The sequence below is a fragment of the Lasioglossum baleicum genome, chromosome 9, assembly GCF_051020765.1.
Source record: "Lasioglossum baleicum chromosome 9, iyLasBale1, whole genome shotgun sequence".
Taxonomy (NCBI): domain Eukaryota; kingdom Metazoa; phylum Arthropoda; class Insecta; order Hymenoptera; family Halictidae; genus Lasioglossum; species Lasioglossum baleicum.
The window spans coordinates 10,148,084-10,174,068 of NC_134937.1; the positions used below are offsets into that span (position 1 = coordinate 10,148,084).

Below are 25,985 nucleotides of genomic sequence, written 5' to 3' on the forward strand. Positions count from 1 at the left end.
TCAAATTCTCTAGAATTAGCTGCACAAAATGTTTTGTATACAGAAGTTGCATGGTCTGAAGGGGTACATTATGTAGTGTATTAATCTTTTTTACAAGTGGAAGCGTTTCGGAGATTTGAAGGTCGCCTTTGTTTTTTTTTTTAATGGATATGGAAGAATGTCGAATTCTGAGTAAAAAAAGTATTGACCTTCATTAGCCCTAAACCTAATAATTATCGAGTAAAATTTTCAGGAAATGAAGTGACATTACTCGTTAATTATTAGGGTCAGGGCTAATGAAGGTCAATACTTTTTTACTCAGAACTCGACACTCTTCCATACTTTGATATAAAAAATATAGTATTCCATTTAAAAAAACAAAGGCGTTCTTCAAATTTCCGAAACGCTTCCACCTGTAAAAAAAATGAATACACTACATAATGTGTCCCAGACTATGCAACTTCTGTATACAAAACTTATACATTGATGTGCAAGTTGCGTGAACCAACCTGCATGAAATTAAAACATTAATGTAAAGAGCAAATAGAAGTGAAGATTGTCGACCGAGTGGACGCAGTATAGAGTTAGGACGTGGTACAGAGTCTCGGTACCGAGATTGACATTTAGATCGCGGTGCTCACGGATTGTCATGGGGATCGGCGAGCCCCTAATAGGCTCTATTAGCATGGAACGGTGTAATCGGTTCGCTTTCGCATGCGCGTACGAAAAAGAAACGCTCGAGAACGGTGTTCCCCGCTCATTATACCGCGGAGGATACCCGCGACGCGTCATTAGAATAATACAGCCGGTAATGCGCTAAACATCGGGACGCGCATAATAAAGCGGCTGCACCTGCGGCTTGCACGCCGTCTAATTATTCGGCCGGTTTTTTAAGTCGCGGCGATTTATATCAAGCAATTAGCTCCGGCTGTAGCGCTAATTGGAGTGGGACCGCGTACGCGCGCCCGGCCACGGCCTAACTGATAAACAGGGACTATCTCGTTAGTACTACGCGTGGGGTCTGCTTGCATTGGCTTTTCATCGTTGTCGAACCACTGAAATTTCGAAACGTGTTTTGCTATTAGAAATTGGATCCCCAAAGAACAAGAATTCAGTTTGATCTTTCTGTGAGAAAGTTTCATACTTTATCGTTTAACACTGTCCAGGGAGAATAAAAACTAATGGTCATCCGTCCTAGGGGTGAATCTACACCTCTGGATCGATGGACATTTGTAAGAGAAACTTGTCGCAATATCGTTTATAACAAAGAAAATTGTTGTTAACCCTTGCCGTACAATTTATTTTACGGTTTTAGTGATTGGAACTTTTTTTGTAGATCGTAATTTCCTACAAAAGGAGAATGGTAAGGTAAGGTAACATTTTATAGTACAGGATTAATGTTCTTATAACAATGGATATCAAGTATTCTTTCATATTTTGCAACTTCAAATTTATGATCCGAATGGGCAGGGAGACGATGACGTCGTACGGGCCTATCGATGAATGTCCCTTGTCGATTGACTTGTTCTATATGTTTCATTTCACGGTTAGCGAATAAATTGTTTTATTTATGAAAGATGCAAGCTGCTTGATTTTATTAGGACAGTTCGTTGGTCTTCCAACAGACGGGGCTCCCAAGTTTGAATGCACTGATGTTTCCGGAACTTTAGAATATCTACAAGATCCTTAACAATGCTGAAAAGCTTTGAGTGTTTGAACTGCCTCGAACGTGTTAGAAGTTTCGTGAATCATGAAAGTCTTTGAAAACTTAGAGGTCCTGGATAGTTTGGAGCCAGTATACAGTTTGGAACGCTCGACGTCTCCAAAAATCTACAACACTAAATGTCTCCAAGTTCTCAAAAAACTCTTCTAAAACTCTTCCAGAATAAATAAAATTCTCCAAAAATCCGGAAATTTGTGAATAAATAATTGCAGATTTCGATAGAGAGATACTAAAATTCTATTACTAATAAATCTAACTTAAAAATGAAAATAATTTCATTACGTTCCCACGCGTTTCTAAGAAGGATCACAAAACTCTCTGATAGGAAAATTGAAAGCTAAATCCAGAACCGCAACATGATATTATATTCTGAATTGAACGGCGCGATGAATCTTAACGACGTAGCGTAGCAAAGGGGGTCCGTCGATGAAGATAGAAAAAGAAAATTGAAGTGCGAGATTGAACGCGTGTCGGAGGGAAGCGTGAAGATTGTGCGAGGGAGTATAACGTGACAGGTTCCGGGACGAGGAGCGAAGGAAATCCGCATTCCTCGTGTGAAAACGTAAATTAAAATACACTAGGAACTGCCGGGCCGTATCAATCAATGTCTGGCAGGTAGAGAAGGGTGGCGCGAAGATGCCTCGTCATTAACGGGCAACGGGCCACTTTTCGAGGAACCCTTCCCCAGCCCAGAAACGGGCAATTTACTTCCTGCTGGCAAAACTGCTCCTAAACACCTCGCCGAATGCCGACGATGTTTTCTCGCTCTGTAGACCGCTTGTTAAACTATTTTTCGATCAACATTGTACTCACCCCCCTTCATCTGCATGCACGCAGAGAAGAAAGCGAACCCGTCCGTCGGGTCGATAAACTTCGGTGTTCGAGCGTCTTTTTATAGCACAGCCAGATTCTACTGGCTTTTAGGGTATCCTACAATTTTTTCTGAATATACTACTTAATCGAATCGTCGGTAGATAAAATGTTAACACTCTGGAGGAACAACGTCGTGGAACTATTCTACAACAATTTCTGTTTCTAACCTAGAAATACGACGTTCAAAACTCTCCTCATTCAAAACACCTACAATTAAGGAGGCACTTCCGCAAAAGAAACGGTATCGGAACGATCCATTCTAACTGCGTTCAACGACATGATAGCAACACCTGCGTGGATCGGTGACGTCTCAGCCCATGAATGGCCGCGACGCATCATCACACACATACGCTGCCATAGCCGAGGGGAAAGGTAGAGGGGGTTAGGGGCTAGCGAAGGGGTCCAGTTGCATCGTCGTAGAGATCCTTCGTGGCAGATATAGCGCAGGACCCTAAACATCCACCATTATATTAAATTGTGTATATTTCCCTTCATAATTACTCGAATTATATGCATTATGTAAATCGGTATGTTAATGCCCGGCGTCCACCCCCTTTCATCCCCCACCTATTTCCCCCCTTGCCGCTCTTCCTATCCGAATGGTCTCGCGGTGCTTTCGACCGCCACTCCGAGGCGGAGGATTACAGCAATTTCGTTTAAGCGCGCGCTAAATGTTCCTTTATGCGCTTCTTATTCAGCCGGCATCCGGTCGCGCGGATACGCCTGCCTCTGGCCTCTCCGAGAGAGAGCTCAGTCTCCCTCTCTCTCTCTTCGGCTTTCCAGGAGATCGTGTTTTAACGCGCGCGCCTCTATTTACATAATATTCCACGAGAGGAAAGGGAGATCGGTATCGAGGGGGCCCAGAACGTGCTGGCGCAACGCGTTCTCCTAGGTTCGGAGTTCAGAAATCAGAAGCTCGGGTTCCCGGCACTGATCTGGTCACGCAGGATGACCAGCGATCGTTTATGGTCGGCAGGGACGCGGTCCGCTGAGCCGGCCTCGACTCCGTTTCTTGGGAAACGTCGCGTTGCGAAACACCGGCCATTTTCGAGATTTACTTCGGCGAGGCTCAACGAAGTGTTCCGACTTCGTGCAGGCTCCTCCGCCGCACCTTGCTGATTGAAGATTTCCAGCAAAAATTACTTCCACGAGGAAATCCACACGAAGCTAATTAACAAAGTGTCGGCTTAACCAAACGGACCTTCACGTTTTTTTTCCAATTCGACCACGTACTTAAAAAATGTGCAGAACATATTACTCCAGGATTTATATTACATATATCAAGGTAGACACCTGCCCGGATGGTATCAGACACGATGTTTGCGACAAGAAACATCGTCTTACTGGTGAACAATGTTACCACGCATGCCGATCGAGTTTACTGCTCTATTTACATAATATTCCGCGAGATCGGTATCGCAGCACAGATTGCGGCGCCTTAATAAGCCAGCCCCGGTGAAATTAGGAACCCGAAGCTATTCGCGCGGGGACCGACGCGAATGGGGACCGGCAAAATATCAACCGGCGATCGCTGGATAAACCGGCGCTCCTCGTTATTAGCGATAGGCATCGGTAAATAAAGCAAATCGACCGGCGAGCGACGATGATTCGATAAAGGATACGTTATTTCGCGCGTTATTTCGTGTTCTCGGGGCTGCTATAACACCGCATCCGTCGATCGATCGATCGATCGTTAACGATCCCTCACCAAAGTCTGCTTAATTGTCCCTTACTCGTGAAGGGTGCGAGCCTACTTGACGACGAAGCCGCGAAATGTATATAAAAGTGTAAAATAAAATAATTACACTGAAATTGTTAAAGTAATGCATATTTTTGTGGACCGATTTGTGGAAATCGGCATCAATAAAAAGTATTTTCATACGAGTAATTTTCTAAATTGTACGTGTCACTCCCCGGACGCAAAATTTTCAATGAAAAATCCAACGAAGCACGGATCGGCCGATAAAACGTCTCGACAAAAAACCGATCGATCCGGTTACACGAGTAGAATGTAATTTTTCAACAAAGTACAGTAAATAATATTTGCGCGGAACACGATGTACAATGTTGTATTAAAAGAGACGGAGGTTGCTGCGCACAGGTTTTATCGCGGCTACATCGATTGACACGTCATTCCGGGGAGAGATCGGCCGATCTCGCGCGGCAATCAAATCAGGATGTTATTAGCCAGGATCGGGTTGCTGTTTTTCGACAGTGGACGCGAAACGATTACGGAGTAATCCGTGGTGGCACCACATTACCGGCACCAATTATCGAATGCGCGACTCGATCGGCCGCGGTGGCGAACGATCTACCGATCGGCCGAGGGACATGATCTCCGAGGACGACGACGATCGACGACGAGAGCCGGATGACGATCGACTGCAATTTCGATGATGATACGGAATTATCCAGCGCGAACGGATCACCGGAGCCTGGTCCAAGGTCCGGGGGCCCAGGACCCTTCTCCTTCGCACCCTCCGACGATTTCAACAATGTTTTTCGTCTGATCGCGGCGTGGGGACATGTGGTGGTGTACACTGCCCTCCAAAAGTTTCTCAGCGTCGCCATTTATACCAACAATATTTCAGTGAACTCCTTCAGAAAATAATCATACATTTTTAATTCTGTTCAGGCGATTGTTATATTCGTTTCTTTCTATAATTTTATCTAGACAGAGGTCCAGGTCCAATTCAGTAAACTAATTTACACTACATCCAGATCATTGACGTCTTTGCGATACAAATTTAAAATAATACTTCGACTGGTTTTTAAATTATTTCATACGTGTGAGAATGAGTGAGAATAAAATAATCCTACACTACTTCTCCTATAAATTTTGATGTATTTGGTATGTAATCCAGTAGATTCGTGTCCGGAGCGGCTGCAGATCGAAGTTTCGATCCTGTAGGATCAATGGTTTAGGAGTTATGCTTGCTTAAAGTTGAGCAATCTGCAGTGTTTTTGACGGGTAAAGGCACCGACATATTGGTTTGTAGTGACGGTCGCGCGCCGCTTACCGAGTTGGTTGGTGATTAGGCCCGGGGATGGGCAAGGACCGACAGTTCTGCTCGATAAACGGCTCGAAAAACACTGAAGATTGCTCAACTTTAAGCAAGCATAACTCCGGAACCATTGATCCTACAGAATCGAAACTTCGATCTGCATTCGCCCCGGGTACAAATCTACTGGATCACATACAAAATACATCATAATTTATAGGAGAAAAGCACAAATTTTCAGTCCGGAGAGTAAAGTTTTATTCAGCATTCGGATTGAAAATATTTCACCGAGATTCGATCAGCCGGAAAGTTGCAGACGACTCGTGGTTATTTTTCTGGATGAAATTGTTTTCGGGGCGGGCGAAACTTCTGCGGAACAGTGTATGAGCAACGTTGTGAGCGTTCGCGGAGGTTTATTACATGCGCGGAATGGGGCAGAAGGACGATCACGGATCCGCGGGCGAACTTCGTTACGGACCTGTGTGATTTTCCATGCAAATTGAGTTGTTCGCCTGTCATTATGCTAATAAAAGTAATGACGCGTCGCGTATATACGGGTAATGCAGCTGCTGTAATGAACCACGGCGTATATATATCGGCGTCGGAGGTCCGTCGTTGGATCGTGACGATGCGACATTTCTGCAACCGACGGCGAAGAACAGCTGGACACGACTACGGGAGAAAGTCCTACGAATACCTCTGATTGCCGCGTGCACCTTACACCTATGAATTATGCTCGCCCTATCTAACGAAACACGGTTTTAAAAGAACGACGGCGAGCGATGGCATCTGCCGGCCTAATTAACTGCGACCACGTATTTGTGATACTGAGTATTACATCAATTTCATATCCGTAAAGTCTTATACAATGGAATTATTCTAGGCCGAAAGAAGTGTTTAATTTTTAAGGCTCTAAAAACGAGGAGCAAGGTTTCCAGAAATGTAAATGAGTGATTTACGAGCCGCATTATCCTGATTGCTGTTTCCCAAATGATTGTATTACGAGCGGAGGATGGCAATTATAAAATGATACAGAGTTGCTGGAGTCTGGATATAAGATTGCGGTGTTGGCTCGACCGGATAAGCACGGAATCGCGACGGCCGCGGCTCGCAAAAATAACGAGCCGAAATGATAGTAATTATCGCCGAACGATCGTAACAATTATTTCGTTAGAGCCCTACTGCCGCCACCCCTTTCGTTGCGTTAACACGTTCGCAACGGCCGTTCTCTCCTGGAATAACGGACACGCAAGGAATTAGCCGTAATAAAGATATCCCTCCTCGTATTTACACACGAGGCTGCGCGCGAACCGCTTGTACAACACGGCCAGTGTAATTACATTTTCAAATAAATAAAAGTATTTTTTCGGAGCGCCTAACTTCCAGTGGAATGTTGCACGGATAATGACATCGGCGGTGTAAGTATGTTGAAAAGGTACCACGGTTTAAAGATGTTATTAGAAAAAGGGGTACCAGTGCTTCCCGGGATACTTTCTATAATTGATGTAAAATGCTACGTATCTTGTAATCAGTATGTAAATCGCGAACGAGTCGGAAGAAGTAAGAGGGTGCATTTAGAGGAACCGAACGCTATAATCAGAACGAAGTCAATTGGACGCCCAAGGCCGCTGTCCCCACTATGCTGCTAGATTATCCCCACTATAGTATCCCCGGGCGGACCAGTAGAGGTGCAATCTACTTTTCAAACAGAAAGTCGAATCGTCGCAAACATGAGACGTTCGCTACCTCGGAAAGCCTAGAGCGAGAAACTTGCTCCTGGTACAGGATCTGTATGCAATAATTGTTCGAAATGATTACCCAAGTCTTGGAATTCTATGAGTAATAGCACTTCGTGGTAGAAGAAATTGTTGCGTGCAAGAAGTTATTATATCATTGTAAACGTGACTTTGTCTAATTTTCTTTTAAATTGATTTTAGAAGGAAAACTCCGTAGTTCTCTAGCTAGCACTTTCCCTGGTACACTTCCCTAGATTTCCACTCACTTCCCCCTTAAATTCCTACTTGGTGTCCTCACCAGATCACTTCCTACTTCTCTTCCCTAATTTCCTCCCCTACTTTACTTCTTAGGCCCTTTCCTAGTTCCTTACCTAGATCTTTTTCTAATTCCCACCTTAGTCCTCCCTCTAGTTTCCTTCCCCAGCTACTTCCCAAGCTACTTCCCTAGCCCCCAGTTCCATTCCTAGGTCCCTACCAAATTTCCTACCCTAATTTCTGCCCTAGCTCACTCCCTAGATCCTTTCCTAGTCCTCCACCTTATTCAATCCCCTAGTTCCCTGTCCCAGGTCACTCCCTAGTTCCTTTCCCAGCTCCTTCCCTAGTCCCTAGCTCCTAGATCCCTCCCCAACCCCTTCCCCAGTTCCCAACACCTGCTCCTCGGTCCCCGTTCCTCTCCTAATGAATTTCAGTGTTCATACATAGAGTTCGCAGCTCAGAGAAGAGTCGTTTCATATGGAAAGGGGAAACTCGAGTGCAAATGCACGTGGCTGGAACATCGATGGATTGTTTCTCACAAAACGACACTCGTCAAAGCCAACTCCCGGTGCATCGTGGGAGTGAGTGCGGAAACGTCTGCCGGCGCGGCGGTGCCGCCGCGTTACGTGCGTGCATAATGCATATCGCGTGACTTCGTCACGGATCCGGACAGTTACAACATGTACACGCGTAACAATATTGCGTATCGGGGTGGAATCTCTCCTCCCGGCGTCTGGCATTTTAATCGAACCTGCGAGGGAGATATGGATTGCCCGCCGAATTGATGTCCCGCGGACTGAACAGCCTAACGAACCAATTATGCAACTATCCCTTGGTGTATGCACTCCGGCAGGGACCCGCGCCGAGCTTACAGCGAGGCAACCGTCGAAAGTCTCTTGCTTTCAACTTGGGAAGGACGAAGGTGACAAAACAAAACTTTGCGAGGGCCATTTGTCGATTTTTGTAGGGCGTTTCCTACTTGTCTGATAGCTAGACTGCATCTTTATGCAAAGTAAAAAAATGTTTGCATTGATTGCAGGACACAGGAGCCAAACACAAATGTCCTTCTTCTTTTAATTGTCTTATTAAGCTGAACTGAATAAACTGAATAAACTGATGCCTTTAAATCTTTGTAATTCGTCCACTGCTTTAAACTGCACGTGTCCATTTTTTATGCATAAAATTCGCAGTCTAGTGATAGCACATGAAACTTTGAAATATAATTAGAAATCCCTTCCAAGAAAGATAAATGCAGATTAATCAATTGCAGAATCTTTAAATTCGTAATTTTCAGGGATTAAAATGATTAGTTCTGGAAGGGTTGATTTACAAACGTGAGACTGGTACGAGTATACAATTTGTTCATGAAAATTAATATTTCAAACACAATAATTACTACCAGTAATAGATGTATCTCACAAATTCATTACCCAAGAATTCCAAACCCTTCATGTCGAACATAAATGTTTCCTCTCTTTTTTCCATAGTGTTCTTTGCACTGACACGGTGGAGTATTTATGTCAAACAATTATAAACTCGATGTGCCTGGATCAAAGGAACATGTTCTCGGCGAAATTAGCAGCGCAGATATCGGATAACCGCGTCGCTCGGATTCACCGCGACCCAAGGAATAAATATTGCACTGATTCATCAAATCAGCAGGCTAATTGACACAAATGCGAACTGACTTTTATACAATTTTTCCTACTCTGATCGTCCAGCGGAAAACGTAAATTATAATTGTAAGTAGGAACGGACGGTGCTATCCTCGCGCGGATCAGTTTTAATAATACCGTCAGGGAAACGCTTGTTATCCGAATAGTTTTCGCAAGTCACCCTCCGCGGGTTCTCGCGAATCTCTCTCTCTCTCTCTCTCTCTCTCTCTCTCTCTCTCTCTCTCTCTCTCTCGTTCTCTCCCGAGCAACGATGAATACACGCGTTTCCGGGTTCCGGCGAACGTTATCGCGTTTTCCCCCAATGTTTCCCGGCCGTCGCGCCAGCTATATGCCATTTCGAATGCGAGCGATTTACGATTGCGAGGTTAATTTATATACTGCCTCCTCGCAGTTGAAACGGACTTCCTAATTATATCGTGAATGTTTATCAACGCCGGCGTATCGCGTCTATTCGTCTCGCGTGTTAGGCAGCATTAATTAAGCCTCTCGTTAAACCGTTCGCCGATGATCTTTCGCTGGCCGAAGCCGAGGTCGTGAGATTTCGAGAGGAAAAACCGATTCGATGAGACGCAGCCCTTCCAACCCCCAACTCAATAATCAAACCATTTCAGCATTAAAAGTAGCCGGCATATTACCCTGAATGCATCTTCATAATTTCAATAATTGTGAAATAAAAAATCTAGTCGTTTGACCGGTGATGGTAAGTTTATTAAGTATGTTAAATTCTCCTTGTTATAGTCCTACCTGTACATGAAGTACATTCACTCTCTAATCGTGAATAAATAGTTTCGTAGAAAATAAATTTCGCTTCTGCAATTTCTATGCTCCTTTCACGAGTTCGATCATTTTTACGAGTAGCTGAAATGAGCACAAGGGTGCTGCGAGTTCCTAAGACCGAGGGGGCCCGGTCTTAATTGAAAATCCAGCGAAAGTAACGACGTTTGACACGGTTTGGGCCCGATTGCAAGCGGAAAAACTGCAGCCGGGTAGGCACGCCCGCTGTTTTACGAGCTGCAGGTTCAGCACGTCGGCCAATTACACCTTCCACGGTTAGGTGGTTCCTCCGTCTTAACGGGCAGTTAGTGCCAACATAAATGTCCCCGCCGCACGCTTTTAATTGCCCGCTTATAGCGCCGTCCGCGATATACCGGCGCGATGGCGTCGAAGAAACGAAGTAAAAATCAAAGAGAAAAATAAGAGCGCGGGCGCGGTACAGGGGGACACAACGTGTGCGTGCCGTGTTTCGCGAGTGTGCCGATGTGAAGGCAAGCGAGGCCGATGAATCGTGTTTTACAAATTGCTCGGAGTCGCGCTTGGGCCGTATTATATGAAAACGCGGCGCGATTATCAACGGGATATCTATGTTCGTGTTAATTGTCTCGAGATGATCGTTACCTTCCTCGATCAAATTGCTGAAGGTGGAATTGAAGGCTTCTTTGGAGATGAAACGAGACTTTTGTTGGTTCTTCCACCCCTCCGAAATTCATCACTAGACTGCGGATCTTTATGCAAAATAAAAAATGTTTGCATTGATTGCAGGACACAGGAGGCAAATAAAAATTGTATAATTCAATTTAATTATCCTATTAAGCTGAAACGAATACGTTGATGTCCTTAAATATTTTTACATGTCCACTTCTTTAAATTGTACGTGTCCATTTCTGTCATGAATGCATAAAATCCGCAGTCTATTCATCACAATTTAAAATTTCATGGAAATTCCGGATGTATACTGTAAATTACTGTAAATGTTTAACTCAACATGAGCCGCGGCTAAATAGCAAAAATCGTACTCCGCGTTGCATCGAGCAGAGAAAGAACGAGGGAATAAAGAAATCCCGCGATCGATATCGGGGCGCGTTTCACGCGTCGGAGATGGAAACTCGGCTCGCTGCTCGGCTAGGCTCGGCGCGCATAAAAGCGTGGGCCCGTGGGGTCCGGGGCCCTTGGAGCGAGGCCACGAATACCAAATGACGGGACGGATATCTGACGTCTCTATAGCAGTAAAACGGCGGGCATGCGTGGCCGTCGGCCTCGACGGGGGTCCGGGAGACGTCGTCGGAGACATCGGGCACCGCGGGCGGCCATTGTCTCAAGGGAGTCCCAAGGGAGTCTCAAGGGCGAGGCCAGGAAGGGCCCAACCCCGAGCTGACACGCACGAGGGGGTCGCTGCGCCCCGCCGCGGGCTCCCCGAACCAAATTAATAACCGAATCTCGAGTTATTCCTATTTCGGGCGAGAGGAGTTATCGGTCCGGAGGCCACCTGAGCCCCGAAGCCTGGGCCACGGACGTCACACCCACGCCGCGCCGGGCCCCGAAAACGAATGTTTGGACGCGCGGCCCCCGGTCCCCGGTGACTTACGACGCCGATAAACGATATTTACGGCGTAATCGTTAATTAAAATATATCGGCGGCGGACGGCCGCCGGAAACCGATTCGCGGGGAACGCGCGAACGCGTGTCCGACGGGATGTTAATGAGCTCGGATACGTCTCTGTTAAGTTTTTTCCTTTTTCTCGGACCCCTGGATCCCGTAAACGCCGCGTATTCTGCGACTCGGCAATTGGCTGATTTATCGGGCCCCGATTGCCGGTTTTTATTTGCGTGTTTTCTAGCAACGGGCTAGGGAGCGTGATTAACATGGAGACTGTCGTGTCGGTCGTGGGGACACTATGTTTTCCCCAGGTTCAGAAATGAATTTTGATTAAGCTTGAAGAATACAGGAGGATCAAAGAAACAGACACTATGACCTATTTTGTCTATCCAGTTTTGGTAATATCTAATTCTAATTTATTCCTTACAAGAGAAGGACCCCAAATGTACGACTTCGATTTTGATAATCTTTTGTGAGACGATGGTATATGGACCCTAATGATGTCCGAAAAATATTAGGTGTAGTTGCTCAATAGTTTTGAAGGTATAAGCAATTGAACTTTCGCGCAACTTGCTTACACGGCTAATGGAACTTCGAAAACTTGAGCTGCAAATCATGGTACATCAGCAAGGTATGAAAAGTTTAACTGTTTATATCTCTAAAACTATTGAGTAACTATACCTAATATTTTGCAGACATCATTAGGGATCCATATACCACCGTCTCACAAAAGATTATCAAAATCGAAGTCGGACACTTGGGGTCCTTCGTTTGTTAGATTGCAGACGATTTAAAGTGCTTCAGAATTTAAGTGTTAGTTAACACATTGTATATGGGCTATTTTTAATGATTTCAACACACTTCTCCTCAAAAGCTGTTGCGTTCTAAAACACAATCTTTTGTGAACATCCCAGTTCGTTCTTAAGCTGTCTCTAATGAGGACGCCCCCTCGATTCACTTTTCCGCATTAAATCACCGGTTTTTCGCTCGCGTTGCACCAGTTACACGACACGCTGTACGCGCATCATACATCATACACGGCAGAGAAAACACGCGAATCGTTATCCCGTTCGTTTCCCACAGCTATTCCCGCTGGTATCCCGATGCGTCACGATAAATCGGACGAGTTCCTTTTTCGTGCGCTTCCGATCCGCTCGCTCGCCTTGTGTCGTACAGGATGAGGGATCGGAGCGGAGCCGAGCCGAACGCGCGTGTCTTCTCGTGCACGGCTCGCAATCGCGAGATCGAGGCCCGCGGTTAGGTCTCAATTAACCGGTAGATCTCTATCGAACCGGTGCTTCCTTCCTCTCGCGATTATCGAGCGATTGTCAAGCGTCTACGCCCCCCAAATTATGAACACCGAGATCGTCGCGATTCCGTCGTGGATCGATGACGTGACGATGGATCTCGGTTTCCTCCTTGATCATCGCCGATACCGGTTTTGGTAGCTAGCGAATGCTGCGGGGACGCGATCCTTTCTCGGTGATAACAGCACCGAGGTGATCCAGGGAACCGATACGGAGTTGCAGGATATCGATCCTGTTGAATCTACGGTGTAGATTGTCCGTAGGTCGAGAAAGGTCAACGATGCCACCGTGTTCGCGGTATAGCAGAACTTTAACAAAAATGTATCTCTCCTTTGTTAGTTTTAATATACTTATTGGAAATAATGCAACGAGCAATAATTAAATATTTCATAATACCTCCTCAGAAAAGTGCTACGTATTCTTCAAATTCAGAGCAACAGGTCCAGAAAATTTGAAATCGATTCGCCGAATACTTTCTCTGAAAAAAATCCCAAGACACCCAATAGCTAGGTTCACTTTCTGAATTTCAAATGTTGAGCAAAATGTCTAGAGCACTTTCAGCTTCTAGAGACGCCGGCGCGGCGGACGGTTCGAGCAGACGCGCCGGGGCCGTTTTTTCTCAACAATTTAAACACGGTTTTCGCAATGGTACCGAGGATCGGTACACGCGATCCGTTTCGCGTGCTCGTTTTCCTCGCGATTCGGAGCGCCGGGGGAGTAAGCCACCTCGCGATATATTCCACGGAAAGATCGTCGCTCCCTCGCCCGGAGGATTATCATTACCAAGTAATTAGTCGGCTTTCCAGCGGCGTGGCTGGTTACGCGCGGCCAGAGGATTCAATAAGTAGCCGTGTTCACGCGATGCCATCGGGGCCGAGAGCTGAAGAACGTTTCGAAAATTATCGATTCGTGCGTGTAAACGCTCGCTGCCCTCTCCCCTTCGTTCCCGTGCCCCCCTTGCGATCGTGCCTTGCTGCTGCCTTTCCTTCTCGATCGCAACAAAGTAATCGTCCGCTTGTCAGACTCGTCCGAGACGCAGGTATACACTGTTTGCATTCCTGCCAGGCCGGGACCAGTCCGAGGGAAAGCGATGTTTAACGGGCGCGTTTTGTACGCGACCTCGTTCGAGGCGCAACGATAACGTGCTATTACATCGACGCTGCTATCTAAATGCTACTTACGCCCTGAATTCGGTGCGGTTCCATCGGCGGAGCGGCGATCATGCATGGGTAACGCATGGTTCGGCGCACGAGGGAATATGAAACAGAAAGCACACGATTAAAAGTCCGCTCGAGGAGCGGCTCCGGGGGTCGAATTAACCCCTTGACGACCACCAAAACCACCGACTCCGCGATGATCTTCCCTTTGTTTTATTTTCAGTCGCATCATCGCCGGGATCGAGGGATGCTCGTGTGTACCGATCAACCGCGAGGATCGCTCCCGCTCCGAGTAATTGGGGTACCAGAATGTAAAGAACAAGTTTTTTCGTACTTCGAATGCGCCGCACGCATTTTACCATTGCAAGCACATCTCATTGGTCCAATTTATATTCGTCGAGGACATTGGTTACTCTGCAAGTCAGTTTCAGTTTTATAATATGGTTCTTTGTTAGATAGAGTTTTCTTTTTCCATCGATTCAATTTGTCGTCAAGAAGCTAACATCGACGTTGCTAGAATAAAACTTTTTCAGTAAAAGTAAAATCAGTCATTTCATTGTCGATCACCAACGAGATTGTGAAATATTTTCAATAAGAAGTTCTCGAATGAACTGTTTTATCAGAGCACGTAGATAAAAATTGCATATAAAATACGCAAGTACTCCTAATGGATAATTAAACGCGAATAATACTGGCAGAGCGGCGAAATTCGGTCGTTCCACTTTCGATGCGTCGAAATCGAACGACGAGGCTGCGGCGGTCACAAATAAGAAACGCGATACTCGCGAGACTTTTTTCGGCGACGAGAATCGAGTCCGCGACTGGAAAGAAACCCGTTCGCTCGCGCTAACTTTCTGTCTTTCTCTCTCTCTCTCTCTTTCTCTCTGCATCTCTCTCATTCCCCTGTTCGATCCTCGCAGCCGATACTTTGCAACATTTCGTGATACTTAATAACCCATACTCACGGACGTCGGATCCTGCGAAGAAATGATGCCCGGCCAGCACATGAAACAGAAAAAGGCATCCTTGGTTAGACCCTGCATAGTAGCCGCGAAACGTTCAATTTTCAATTTCGCGGACCATCTACCCCTGGATCTCCTTGATCATACACGAAACGCGACAATTCCGGGGATCCTGGGGGCGGGGCTATGCAACCTTCACCTTCTTTTATTAACCCTTGCCTCTCGTATGGAAATTCAGCCACTTTGTGCTTCTATTGGGTTGCTGCATCAGTTCTTATGGTCCCAGTGCAATTTTGTCTTGGAAACAAATTTTTCGCGCATACGCGTTGCACAGCATTTTACAGTCTCATTTTCACCTTCCAACTTTTTAATTAATTTAAAAAAAAAAATATTTTATACTCGACCAGAATCTAGTCATAATATCATCGCAAATATGATTGTACAGATGGAGGTTTGTTCGAAATTCTCTCCAAGGTTATTTGAAGGTCAACAGTTTTCCAAGTGGATTTCTCTATTTTTTTTACTGTTTATTGTTGCATAGATTATATTATAAGAGACACTGGTAGCAAAACCAAGTGAACAAACATTTGCAAACGACGTCAAAAGCGCATCAACGTGTACCCAAATCAAAACTGCTCAGATTCTCCGTATACCGAGAAACGCGCCGAAAGGGGTAAAGAATCGAGATTCCGGATAGCCGGGCAAACGTTTAATTTTCAATTTCGCGGACACCCTATCCCCAAGGGGCAGATCCTCGGCCACTCTATCCACAGTCTCATTATCCTGCGAACGCGACCGATCAGGCTGCTTACCTCCCCCCCCCCCGTCCCGGATTCATAGGCAGGTGAGTACACGGGGCTCCGGCGAACAATCAAGCCGGGGGTTTGGGGCATTATGCAGGAATAATAATTGGATTGTAATCGTCGGCGGGACGGAAACAGCCGTCTTCTGCCCCCGTGCTACGTGCCTAACGACCCCGGGTCCGGCATCAAAGTATAAAGACGTTCGTCGAGAGTCGACAATTTGTTATGCATACCTCGCATGGACGAAAATTGCGTTTAATTCGCCGGTGCTTACGCGGTCCACGGGACCAGGGCCCCGAGTATGGAATGGGTCCTACGGTGCTCGGGGATTGCGCGACCGGGGCCCCGCGCCGCATAAATGTAGATGTTCCATTTAAAAAGCCATTTTCGCGTGTTTAGCATAATACGTAATCGCGCGAATCGTCGGGCCCGGGTCTCTCGGGCCCGACCCGGGCCCAGCGAATTATTCCGAAAAGTCGGTGGACGTCGAGGGCGGTTATGTTCCGGGCGTCGAGCGTCGTTAAGCCCCGAACGATCGAAAAAACGGCCGGGATCGATCTCGATCGCGTTCCCGGAACAATTTGCAGGGCTCGCAAACGAGCCGAGGAAAAAATCGCCAGGCCGACAAATTATTGGGCCGCGGTATTCTCGCTCGCAGAACCGATCCCCGAAGACGGTAGCCGGCCGAGTGTCGTACACGTGTACCTTTAGTGAATTAGATGTCGAGCCATCGAGCTTTGTCGCCTCGCATCCTTTGTGCGACGCGAAATCCCGCGGAACGTTTCGACGGTGTCGAAGTAATTGCAGTTTCCTTGATCGAAATAATAATTTTTACCAATATATTGAGACGTTTCAACTGTTTGGAAAGGTATTTCTACAATGTAAAGTGTGTGCAGGGTCTGTTTGTTTACAAAAAAAGCCGCGGAACCATTCGGGAACCGATGTGACATGGACCAGCAGCGAATGAGGAAACGAGCTGCGGTTTTCTGCGGGCGACTCCTGTCCCGCTAAAATATTCCATCGCGGAGGACGCCGTTTTCCGCGCGTTTTCAATCACTCCTACGAGTAAATGGGTATTCGGGCCGCGCGTAACTCGCACCCCCTCCGATATCCGTTTCAACCCTCTCGTCGGACAGTTTTACCGCCTTTCGGCAATTCCGGTTGCCAGCCGGCGATGTACGCGTCCCGGGGAAAAATCGTCGCTCGAACGAGCAACCGGATCCTCTCTGCGTCGCGAGCTTTTATTGCTCGACTCTACAATAGCGCCGGAAAAAGCCTGATTGTAGCTGCTGCTGCTGCTCTATTTTCGGATTGAATGCGCGGCGTTCAATTATCATAGTTCGCACGGAAATTCTGGGAAATTAGCGACGCGACACAGTCACGTTGGACATTTCTTAAGCTTAACTTTATTTTTTTGTGATGTTACTGTAAAAGATACAGGGTGGTCCATTTATCTTGAGACAGTCAATTATTACGGAAACCAGCAGGAATATGAAAAAATGTTTTATATAAAATATTCTTCATATGAAGGGGCACATTTAATGGCGCTATGCACATTTTTCAAATGGAAATCCATATTTTTTATTTTATACATTCTTATTCTACATCGAAAAATAATAATATTTCGTATAAAACATTTTTTTCCTGAACATTTTTTAACGATACCATGATAAATGTTGCAAAGCTTGCATAATGGCATACAACATGTATTGTGAATCTTCATCTAGTAGGCGGCAATAACGCCACCTACAATGCTCAATGTACTATACACGTATTCCTGTCACAGCTTACTAGATTTGTATGACTTCAGATCAAACTCAGTATTTGTTGTCATTACAAATATTGGGATATTCACCACAATTTGTCTAATAAAACCGTGCACGCTAGGAAAAAATGTTTCATACGAAATATTATTATTTTTCGATGTACAATAAGAATACGGAATAAAAAATATGGATTTCCATTTGAAAAAATGAAGTCGCCCTTCATGTGATCCTTAAAGGGCCATTATGGAAAAATGTGCCCCTTCATATGAAGAATATTTTATATAAAACATTTTTTCATATACCTGCTGGTTTCCGTAATAATTGACTGTCTCAAGATAAATGGACCACCCTGTATATATTTGGATGTATTTGTAGATGGTTGGATATGTTCAAACAAAGTTCAAAGCAAGCTTTCTTGGTTTTCGACGGTGCCCGGATGGTTTCGTGTCTCTATGAAATGATTGAGGACGAATAATGAAAATCGTGCGGCAACGGGTTAACAAAGTAGCACGTATCCTCGGAGGTTCAGGCAAAAATACGACGGAGAAGGTTTCTCCAAAAATTCCGAGGCTCTGCGAGCTCGTCGACCTCCTTAACAGGACGTCAGTCAAAATGGCAGTGGCAGGGGGCAGGCAGGTGAGCAGCAAGGTAGACGCGAGCGGGTCGGGAGGTTCGCCGCAAGATCGGCCCGGCTCCCAGCGGAATTTCAACTTTTAATAATAAAGCGAGGGAGTCTCGAGCTGTTAGGTTATGATAGGGAGCTGCCGCGGAAGGAACGAGCGGCCCAGGGGAAGGAAAAGAGGCGAATTAAAGGCGGTAGGAGGCTCTTTGGTTGTCTTCGTCCCACCTGGCCCGGGCAAACCTAACCGCAGCACAGGCACCGCCGCCACCGCGTAATTGCCCCGGCTCTCTCGGTTCCCGGTCGTTTGATTGATTATTATTTTTGCAACGGCTGACCCACCTGACCCGTTGCCACGGATCGACGCCGTTCATCCCGCGATTTCATCATTAGTGGGAACCACGAAAGCATTCGCGGAGGACTAGAACCCATCGACACGCGAATCGCGATGTCCGACGAACTTTTACCTTTTTCGCGAGCCACGCTCATCTCGCGGAAACTGTTTTCCTTCATCGTCGACGCAAGAACCGGAACCTTAGGGTAAAGTGCCCAAATATGAACCACTTTTTGTTGATGTCAAATTTTGATTATTTTAGAATGCTCTTTCTCGACCAGAAAATTACTGGAGTCAAGTTTGCTAAAAAATTAATACAGCTTGGAAAAAATATTTTTTTTGTGGTGTGTCATTCGCAGGTTCCAGCGAAAGGGGTTCTTAATATGGTACACCTAGTGCCATATTCGGCACCCACACCAAGAATGTCAATAGCTATAACTATAGGCAATCCTTGGTAGTGCCATATTGGGAACTCCACGTGGACTGATAATACTAGCTACAGCCAAAGAGAAAATGAATTTCACCCCAAACTAACAGTTGGCAAACATTAATGTAAATAAACTGAAACTACAGATATGTTCAAACATTTCAAAATCACTTACGTTCCTCGAAAAAGGTACTATCGAAAATCTAACCACAAAAATATTCAACACGCGGAGACACAACTGGCGGATGATCGATACTAAAATCTATAGAATGGTTCGAACGCAATGCACACTGTTGAGTAAACTTGGAAAACTATCGTTTCAGGATTTTCTCACTAGAGTACGACTTCTCCTTTACAAGAAGGTCGTGCCATCCTAGAGGACTATACCATATTTGGGCACTTTATCCTATAGTAGCAATGATTCCTCCTCCTCCTTTATATTATTATACATCGACATCAACAAAACAGAATTTTCAACACGTTCTGTTCGAAGCCTTTATCACGAGACTGACACGTTCTGATTTTTTCTGAAATCAGACATTAATTGATCAAATACTTTCTGAAGCCACTGTACTCACGAAGAACTGCAGGTGAGCAAAGTGCACACTCGAGTCGATCAACTTTCTAATATCTTCTAATTTGTATAATCGAAGTAAACGTGAATGTCGAACAACATTTTTCCTAATACCCACTGATTCGTACAAAGTTCAAATTAACGAAAATTCTTCTAACGAGCGACGTCTCTTAACGAGACATAACGGGAATGCACAGCTGACAATTAGTTCAAACGCGAAATGATTCCCGGTTTGCGGCGAGCCGTCAGTCACGAGATGTAGCTTCGGTTTAATCACGCAAATGTCAGGGCCCCGCGATATACGTTTCCCAAAGTTGGACGCCGATGCAACGTTAATGAATCTCTCACGCGCGTTACATACTTGGACACGAAGAGAACTTATTCGCCGGTTCGGTTGGCCGGCAAGAGATCGGCCGGTCGGTCGGTGGCTGGGCTATTATCTTTATACACCTCGACCCAGCTGACCTTAATGCGCCGATCGCTGCCGCTCCTTGAATCATGTTATTAAACCGGCTGATCTCATGGACAAAGGTTGCCTCTCGCGACGTGGGTAACTGCGAAATCCGGCGGGAACAAGAATGTAATAGACAGGCATCGCGCGAAAGTAAAAGCATCGAACCACCGTCTAATGGATCGGCTTCATTTCGCTAATGGGACGCAGACCGCAGGATCTTTGCCGATTTTCCTCCAACTACAATGGAAAGATCTTTCTTTTTATCGACTCGCCTCGATCAAATTCTTTAATCAGCGCCAGAAGAAAGGATACCACCTGGTCAAGATTTTAGGTAAATCATTTTGTAATAATCATCGACGTCGTTTTTACTGATCGCAACTCCGCACAAAATAATTGACACAATATGCTACAGATGATCTTGCTTTTTATTTTCAAAAGGAGGCAGCCTCGCTAAGTAGATCAATTTAATTATTAATTTTACCACGCTTATATTAGCTTGCCGAGTTGTTGTCGTATGCGTCAAATCTTGTAATCGAATTTTAAACCACTTCCCGATGAGAACCTTGGAATTTTAAACATAGCTCAGAACTGGATGACAGTGCAATATTAAAAAACAAATTTTAAAAAAAACTGTGTGTTCAAGAGAAAACAAATTTTTAATATTAACCGTCATACCTCGTCGCGCGACGCTCAGTGATCGCGTTCAGCGATCCCCACTCCGCGGGCCAGCGCTCCCTACTCCACTACGTGTTCCCACTCCGACTCATCCCCACTCTACTTCATTCAGTTCCATTCCCATATATAAAAATAAAAGCGTGGAGCGCCCACGAAGATTACGCCAATATAGTTTAGCGCTCCACGCTTTTATTTGTAATCACTAATGTCTAAAAAAATTATTTTCTCCTTTTTAGTGCATTTTAATATAATATAAGTGTGGTTTTTAAAGTTTTTTTTATATATTTTCTTATTTCTGCTGTATTCATGAAGATGATTGTGGATTGCTATGCAAGTACAACGTTGTATATATTCATTCAACAAAATTGGAGTGAGATAAACATTTCGTCAGGACCTAAACGATTGAATTAGAAATAGACGAAGCTTCTTTTGCTACAATCGCCGCGAATAAGACATCGTGTTGGCTGGATACGAGAGAGAGAACAAGTTGGCAAGGAGTCCAGGAGCGGAAATGCGTTTCGAAGGACCGAAGGAAGATCAGAATATCAGACGGTTCCAGATATCGGGCACGCTCCCCGGAGAAATTCGCGCAGTTTGTACATTAACAGCGGCAGAAACGCAATTATCATTCGGCGCTGCTCGAAGTTCTCCCCGGGACCGGGAGCGAATTCCATGCAACTAACCACTCTCCCGTCCCGTTCAGTTTTTATTTATACGGTGTTCCGCCGGCGAAGCTACCCAGGTTTTCCCGCTCGTTACTCGAGTACCTCCCTCGTGAATCGAATTATCCTCTGTTCCAGCGGAGGAGAAAAAGAGGAGGAGAGGCGTGCCGTTTATGACCGCTTCCCCCGATTATTGCCACTTCTCGGAGCTTTCGTCTTATTAGCGTATTCACGAGCTTTTTTCCTCTCCCGTCGCGATCCTACCGGCACCGGTTTTTCTAGTCTCGGTGGTTTTAATGTCGCGGAAGACGGAAAATGTCAATTTATCCTGCAAACTTTCTCCTTGGTCTCTGCTTTCGTTCTTTGAGTGACAGTTTGAGGCGAACGTAAACTATTCCTGCGAGAGTTTGTTGCGGGCTACGGTAAATGGTGACTTCATTTATTTCTCTTATGACGCGATAGTTCGCGGCGAGATTAAGCGACTTCCTTGGGGAATTTTTAAATAGCAGGAGAAACCACCCAAATCTTCGAACAAAAATTTGAAAAATCTCTCTGACGCCACGGCAGTCAATTAAAACTCTCCCGAAGCTGCCTAAAAGCGTGGAGCATTCTGTATTCGGACCCGTTCCCACTCTAAAAATCGTAAACGGCGTTGAGAACGTTCAAGCATCCAAGCAATTTAATGGTAACATAAAACTATGAAGCACGCAGCAGCAGCAGCAGCAACAGCAGCGGCGGATCGCAATCAACCGAAGTCGACACGGAACAATTTATCGGGAAGGATCTAGCGCCCGAGGATCCAGGGAAGAGGCTCTCTCTCCTTAGGCAGGGTCGTTCGTAAGTAAATTATTCGTAATAAATGAGCGCGCGTCCTCGAGTGTCTACATCCCGGAGACATTCGTTTACTCTTAATTAATGATCCGCCAGCAAGACGGCGGGATTAATTGCGCGCAATCAGATCGCGGTAATTAATTGGCCGGAGTGTTCCCGGCCACTTTATTTCGCGTTTCACGGGGACGGATGTTTAATACTAAGCGCGCGATCGCGCACGAAACAAAAATTATTCCCGGCGAGCGTTTACGCGCGGAACGCTCGTAAAACCGCCCGTAGCCGCCGACGGCCCACTATGTTCAACTCTCGAACAGTCTCGATTAATCGGGCCCCTGGTCGGGGGCAATCGGAGCCTTCCTTCTCCGATTGGCCGGACCTCGTTAACCGGTTCCGGACAAACGCAGATAGAGACGCTACAAATTACAATGGTGTCGGCGTAATTGATCGAATCGCCCGGCGAAAAGCCAGATTGCGCGGTCTCCGGGCCCGTGGCAGTCCCAATTCAACGGCCCGATGACATCCTGCTGGGCCCACGAAAGACACTCCAGTGAAACGTCTACTGAAGAATATTTAGGAGGCATTCATTAGGAAGAACTCATTTTCTAATAATTTCTAAGTATTTCTAATCAAGTGGAGTGGGTTAAGTCCGCCCTAGTTTTTGAATGTTGGACTTTAAACTGATGTATTTTCAGTCTGGTATGTAAAAACTTAACGATCTTGATGAATTAGTATTACATATGTACCTTGCCCCGAAAATGGAGCAAGTCCGTCTCTGAGAGTTAAAAATGGGCAAGAAAATAATGATTAACAAGCCTGCTATAAGATGCTTCTTATTGCAACTTGTTTAGCTTGTCGAAGAATCGGAATTTTTATTTTGCAGGCTGACAAACAAGAACAGAAAATGTTATACAGTTTCAAAATATGAGAACCTTGCAGCAATTGTTTCGGATTAGAGACGAAGGTGTGGCGAACGTAATTACGCGATGAAATTACTACGGAATTGCAGAGCTGTTAGCAGAGATTAGACAACAAGTTGCAGAGCGGATATTATGTTGAAAATTTCCAGAGCACGGCTCTCAGTTTCTTTCGCAGCACCTTTCCCCGGGTTCCCGGCTCTATACGGGGCACCGTGCTCCAAGAGAAGCGATATATTACGTAACGCGATGGCATCGCGGTAATAACATCAGATCGTATTCACCGTCTAGGCGCGGAACTCCGCGAAGATGCTTCATGACACGCGAGAGAGCGAGGAGAAGGTGGAAAAAGTCTTTACGAGTTCTGCTCGCTTCTACGAAAACCGTCTCACCCTCCCACCCATTATTCCGACGGCGACGAAGCCGTGGGTAAACTTCCTACGTAAGAGCAGTCTTTCTCATATCATCTGTTCCTCCCCCAACACCCTTTTGTTCATTGCGTGGAAAAACAGAGAACATTTTCACGGGAAACCTGCGAGATGTTTGGCACCTTTGGTTCGCAATTAGACATCCTCAAGCGTTGAAAAAGAATCACATTTTTGTGCAATTAATTTTCAGAACATTCGTTTAGCGATGCTTCTTGTAGGATTCCATAATTTTTCTGAGGTAATGCAGACGTTTGCAATTTTTTGCTTTCGGAATGGATGAGATTGTTATTCACATCTCATTATCGCAGTTGAAGTGTTGATTAAAAAGATTAGAAATATTAGATCAAGGAGTGTGAACATTTCCGCGAGACGTTCGAGGAACAATAATGAAAAAGTCACAGAAATAAAATCGAACCTCGGCGATTTACGAAACGCAGCAAAACAGAGTTCACGCAGCGCCGACAGGGAATCGCGTGCATCCCAGGTGCAGGGACGCCCGATGCGGGGAAAAGAAAATATTTCAGCGTCCGTGGAGCGACATTCGCCGGGTACAAGAGCCGCAGGAGACATAACTCGGTAAAGAGGCGAAGAGGCGAAGAAAACACAGCCCGGTTGCCGTAGTTACAACTCGTACATTATTCTGGAAGTCGTTACCGTCGATCGGACACGTACGATAGGGCGCCGCTATTAAGAACGAAAGCGTGAGATTCGTATTTACTCCTGATCCTTCTCTCTCTTCCTCTCTTTCTCGCTCTAGCTGATTCTCTCTCCCTCTCTTTCGCTCATTCTCTTCCTGCCAGCAATCAGCGAATTGATTGCACCAGAAACCGAGGAAAGTTTTCGTTCGGAGCAACCGATAGAAATCGCTCGCTATTCTAGCCCGGCATAATTGACGACGTAATTACATCGCGAGTCATTTTCCCCCGGTACCCACGCGAGCTGAAAATCTGCTTCTAATAAGGGGACACAGCACGTTACCTGTCGGGACTAACGCAATTTTCCGTCCCGCGGAGATCGTCGGTCCCATTCACGGGTTTTCCAAGCGCAATTACCGATCCCGCGGGAAAAGTAATAAGAGAAACGAGACCGTTCGCGGAACGGTGTTTCGCACGATTCGGCGAGCGTGGGCGGGGAAGTTCGCGCGCCGATGAACCGTGACCTTTTACCCGGCTCTCGTAAACAGTTCCACTGACTGATAACGCTCGTGTTGCTAAATTGATCGCCGGTCTATCCTTTCGCCGGCTCTACGATCTGCGTGATGTGGCGAGCCGCGAGAAGGAAAATGTAAATATTAAGCCCGCCGTTGCGGAGAACGTTGCTCGTGAGCACTCACCACTCCCAATTGTCTCGATTCGAACTGTGGGATATCGTCTGAAAGGAGTTGCTTCCTTCCACTTTTTATTCATCACTTTCTATACACTTTCTCCATCTTCCAAGTGCTTGAAAATTTCATCAAACTACGTTCTTTCAAATGATTTTCTTCTAGGTACATTGAAGTCGGTGTACTAATTCGTGCCAGTATTTTACTCTTCTTAATCTATCCTTACTCATCTGTAATCCCATTCATTCAGCTTTCTCAGACTTCATGCAGGTTAGTCCTATTCCCACTTAATCCTTCCCCTCTACCACCCCCATTCGCTTTGTATTCATTCATGTTCCTCTTAACCTTAGATAGACTACGTAGCTGGTTTCTCGAGCGGAACAATTACGAAATATCACCGGTTTCTATCGTCTAGAATCTAGAATATTGCAATAAAATTATTTATTATCTTGATGTTCCCTATAAAGTAACGTTTGCAATATCTAAGGAGAACGTCGTATATCCGAGCGATTACATGGAGGTACGACATTATTACCAGAGGTTAGAAACAATTGCGACGAGAAACGTTGATCTCATTCAAGCGTTACAATGTACATCCCTGATCACTTTCTCTGCAAGAAACTCAAAAAGAAGAACCTGTTCCCCCCCACAGCAGTGGAAAACATGCGAACAAGAAGTATCGACAACTACATCGTGCATTTACAATTGATCGAACATCCAATGTTCCCCCCGTTGTTGCCTTTAGCTATAGCCCCGTGCATAATCATAGGCAAATAGAAAGGTGGGGGCCGGCTATTAAACATTTCCAGCAAATCAGCGACCGGTGTTCCGACGTTCAGAGATCAATTGGACGGCGCGGCGGTCATATTCCGTGGCGGGGCGCCGATCTCGACGAGGGGGTCCGAACATAGATCCGACCGAGCCGAGCGTAACCGACACGTTTCATCGGGAACGAACCAAAAACACGTTCCTTTGTGCGGATACAATCGGGTGATCGGCCACCCCCGGCGGAATAATTTCAGTTTTGCCGGTTCGACGGTCTTGCATGTGTACGCGTACATATGTTCGTATATCCCTGTACCAGGTGTGTAAGTGTATGGGTACGCGGGCCCCCCTTCATCCCCCGTTCCCCC

The 25,985-nt window shown here is 45.8% G+C and overlaps 1 protein-coding gene across 3 annotated transcripts in view; it reads right to left on the minus strand.

Annotated features, from left to right (window-relative positions):
• Positions 1–290: 290 nt before the first annotated feature.
• Sowah (ankyrin repeat domain family member sosondowah) overlaps positions 291–25,985 on the minus strand; it is a 119,704-nt gene continuing 94,009 nt past the window's right edge. The window contains exon 7 of one of the 3 annotated variants that reach the window (XM_076431280.1): positions 291–15,059. In XM_076431280.1, coding sequence (XP_076287395.1) covers positions 15,044–15,059 — 16 coding nt within the window. In that variant the 3' untranslated portion in view covers positions 291–15,043. The remainder of the gene's footprint in view (positions 15,060–25,985) is intronic. The other 2 variants (XM_076431278.1, XM_076431279.1) reach the window with 2 other exon arrangements.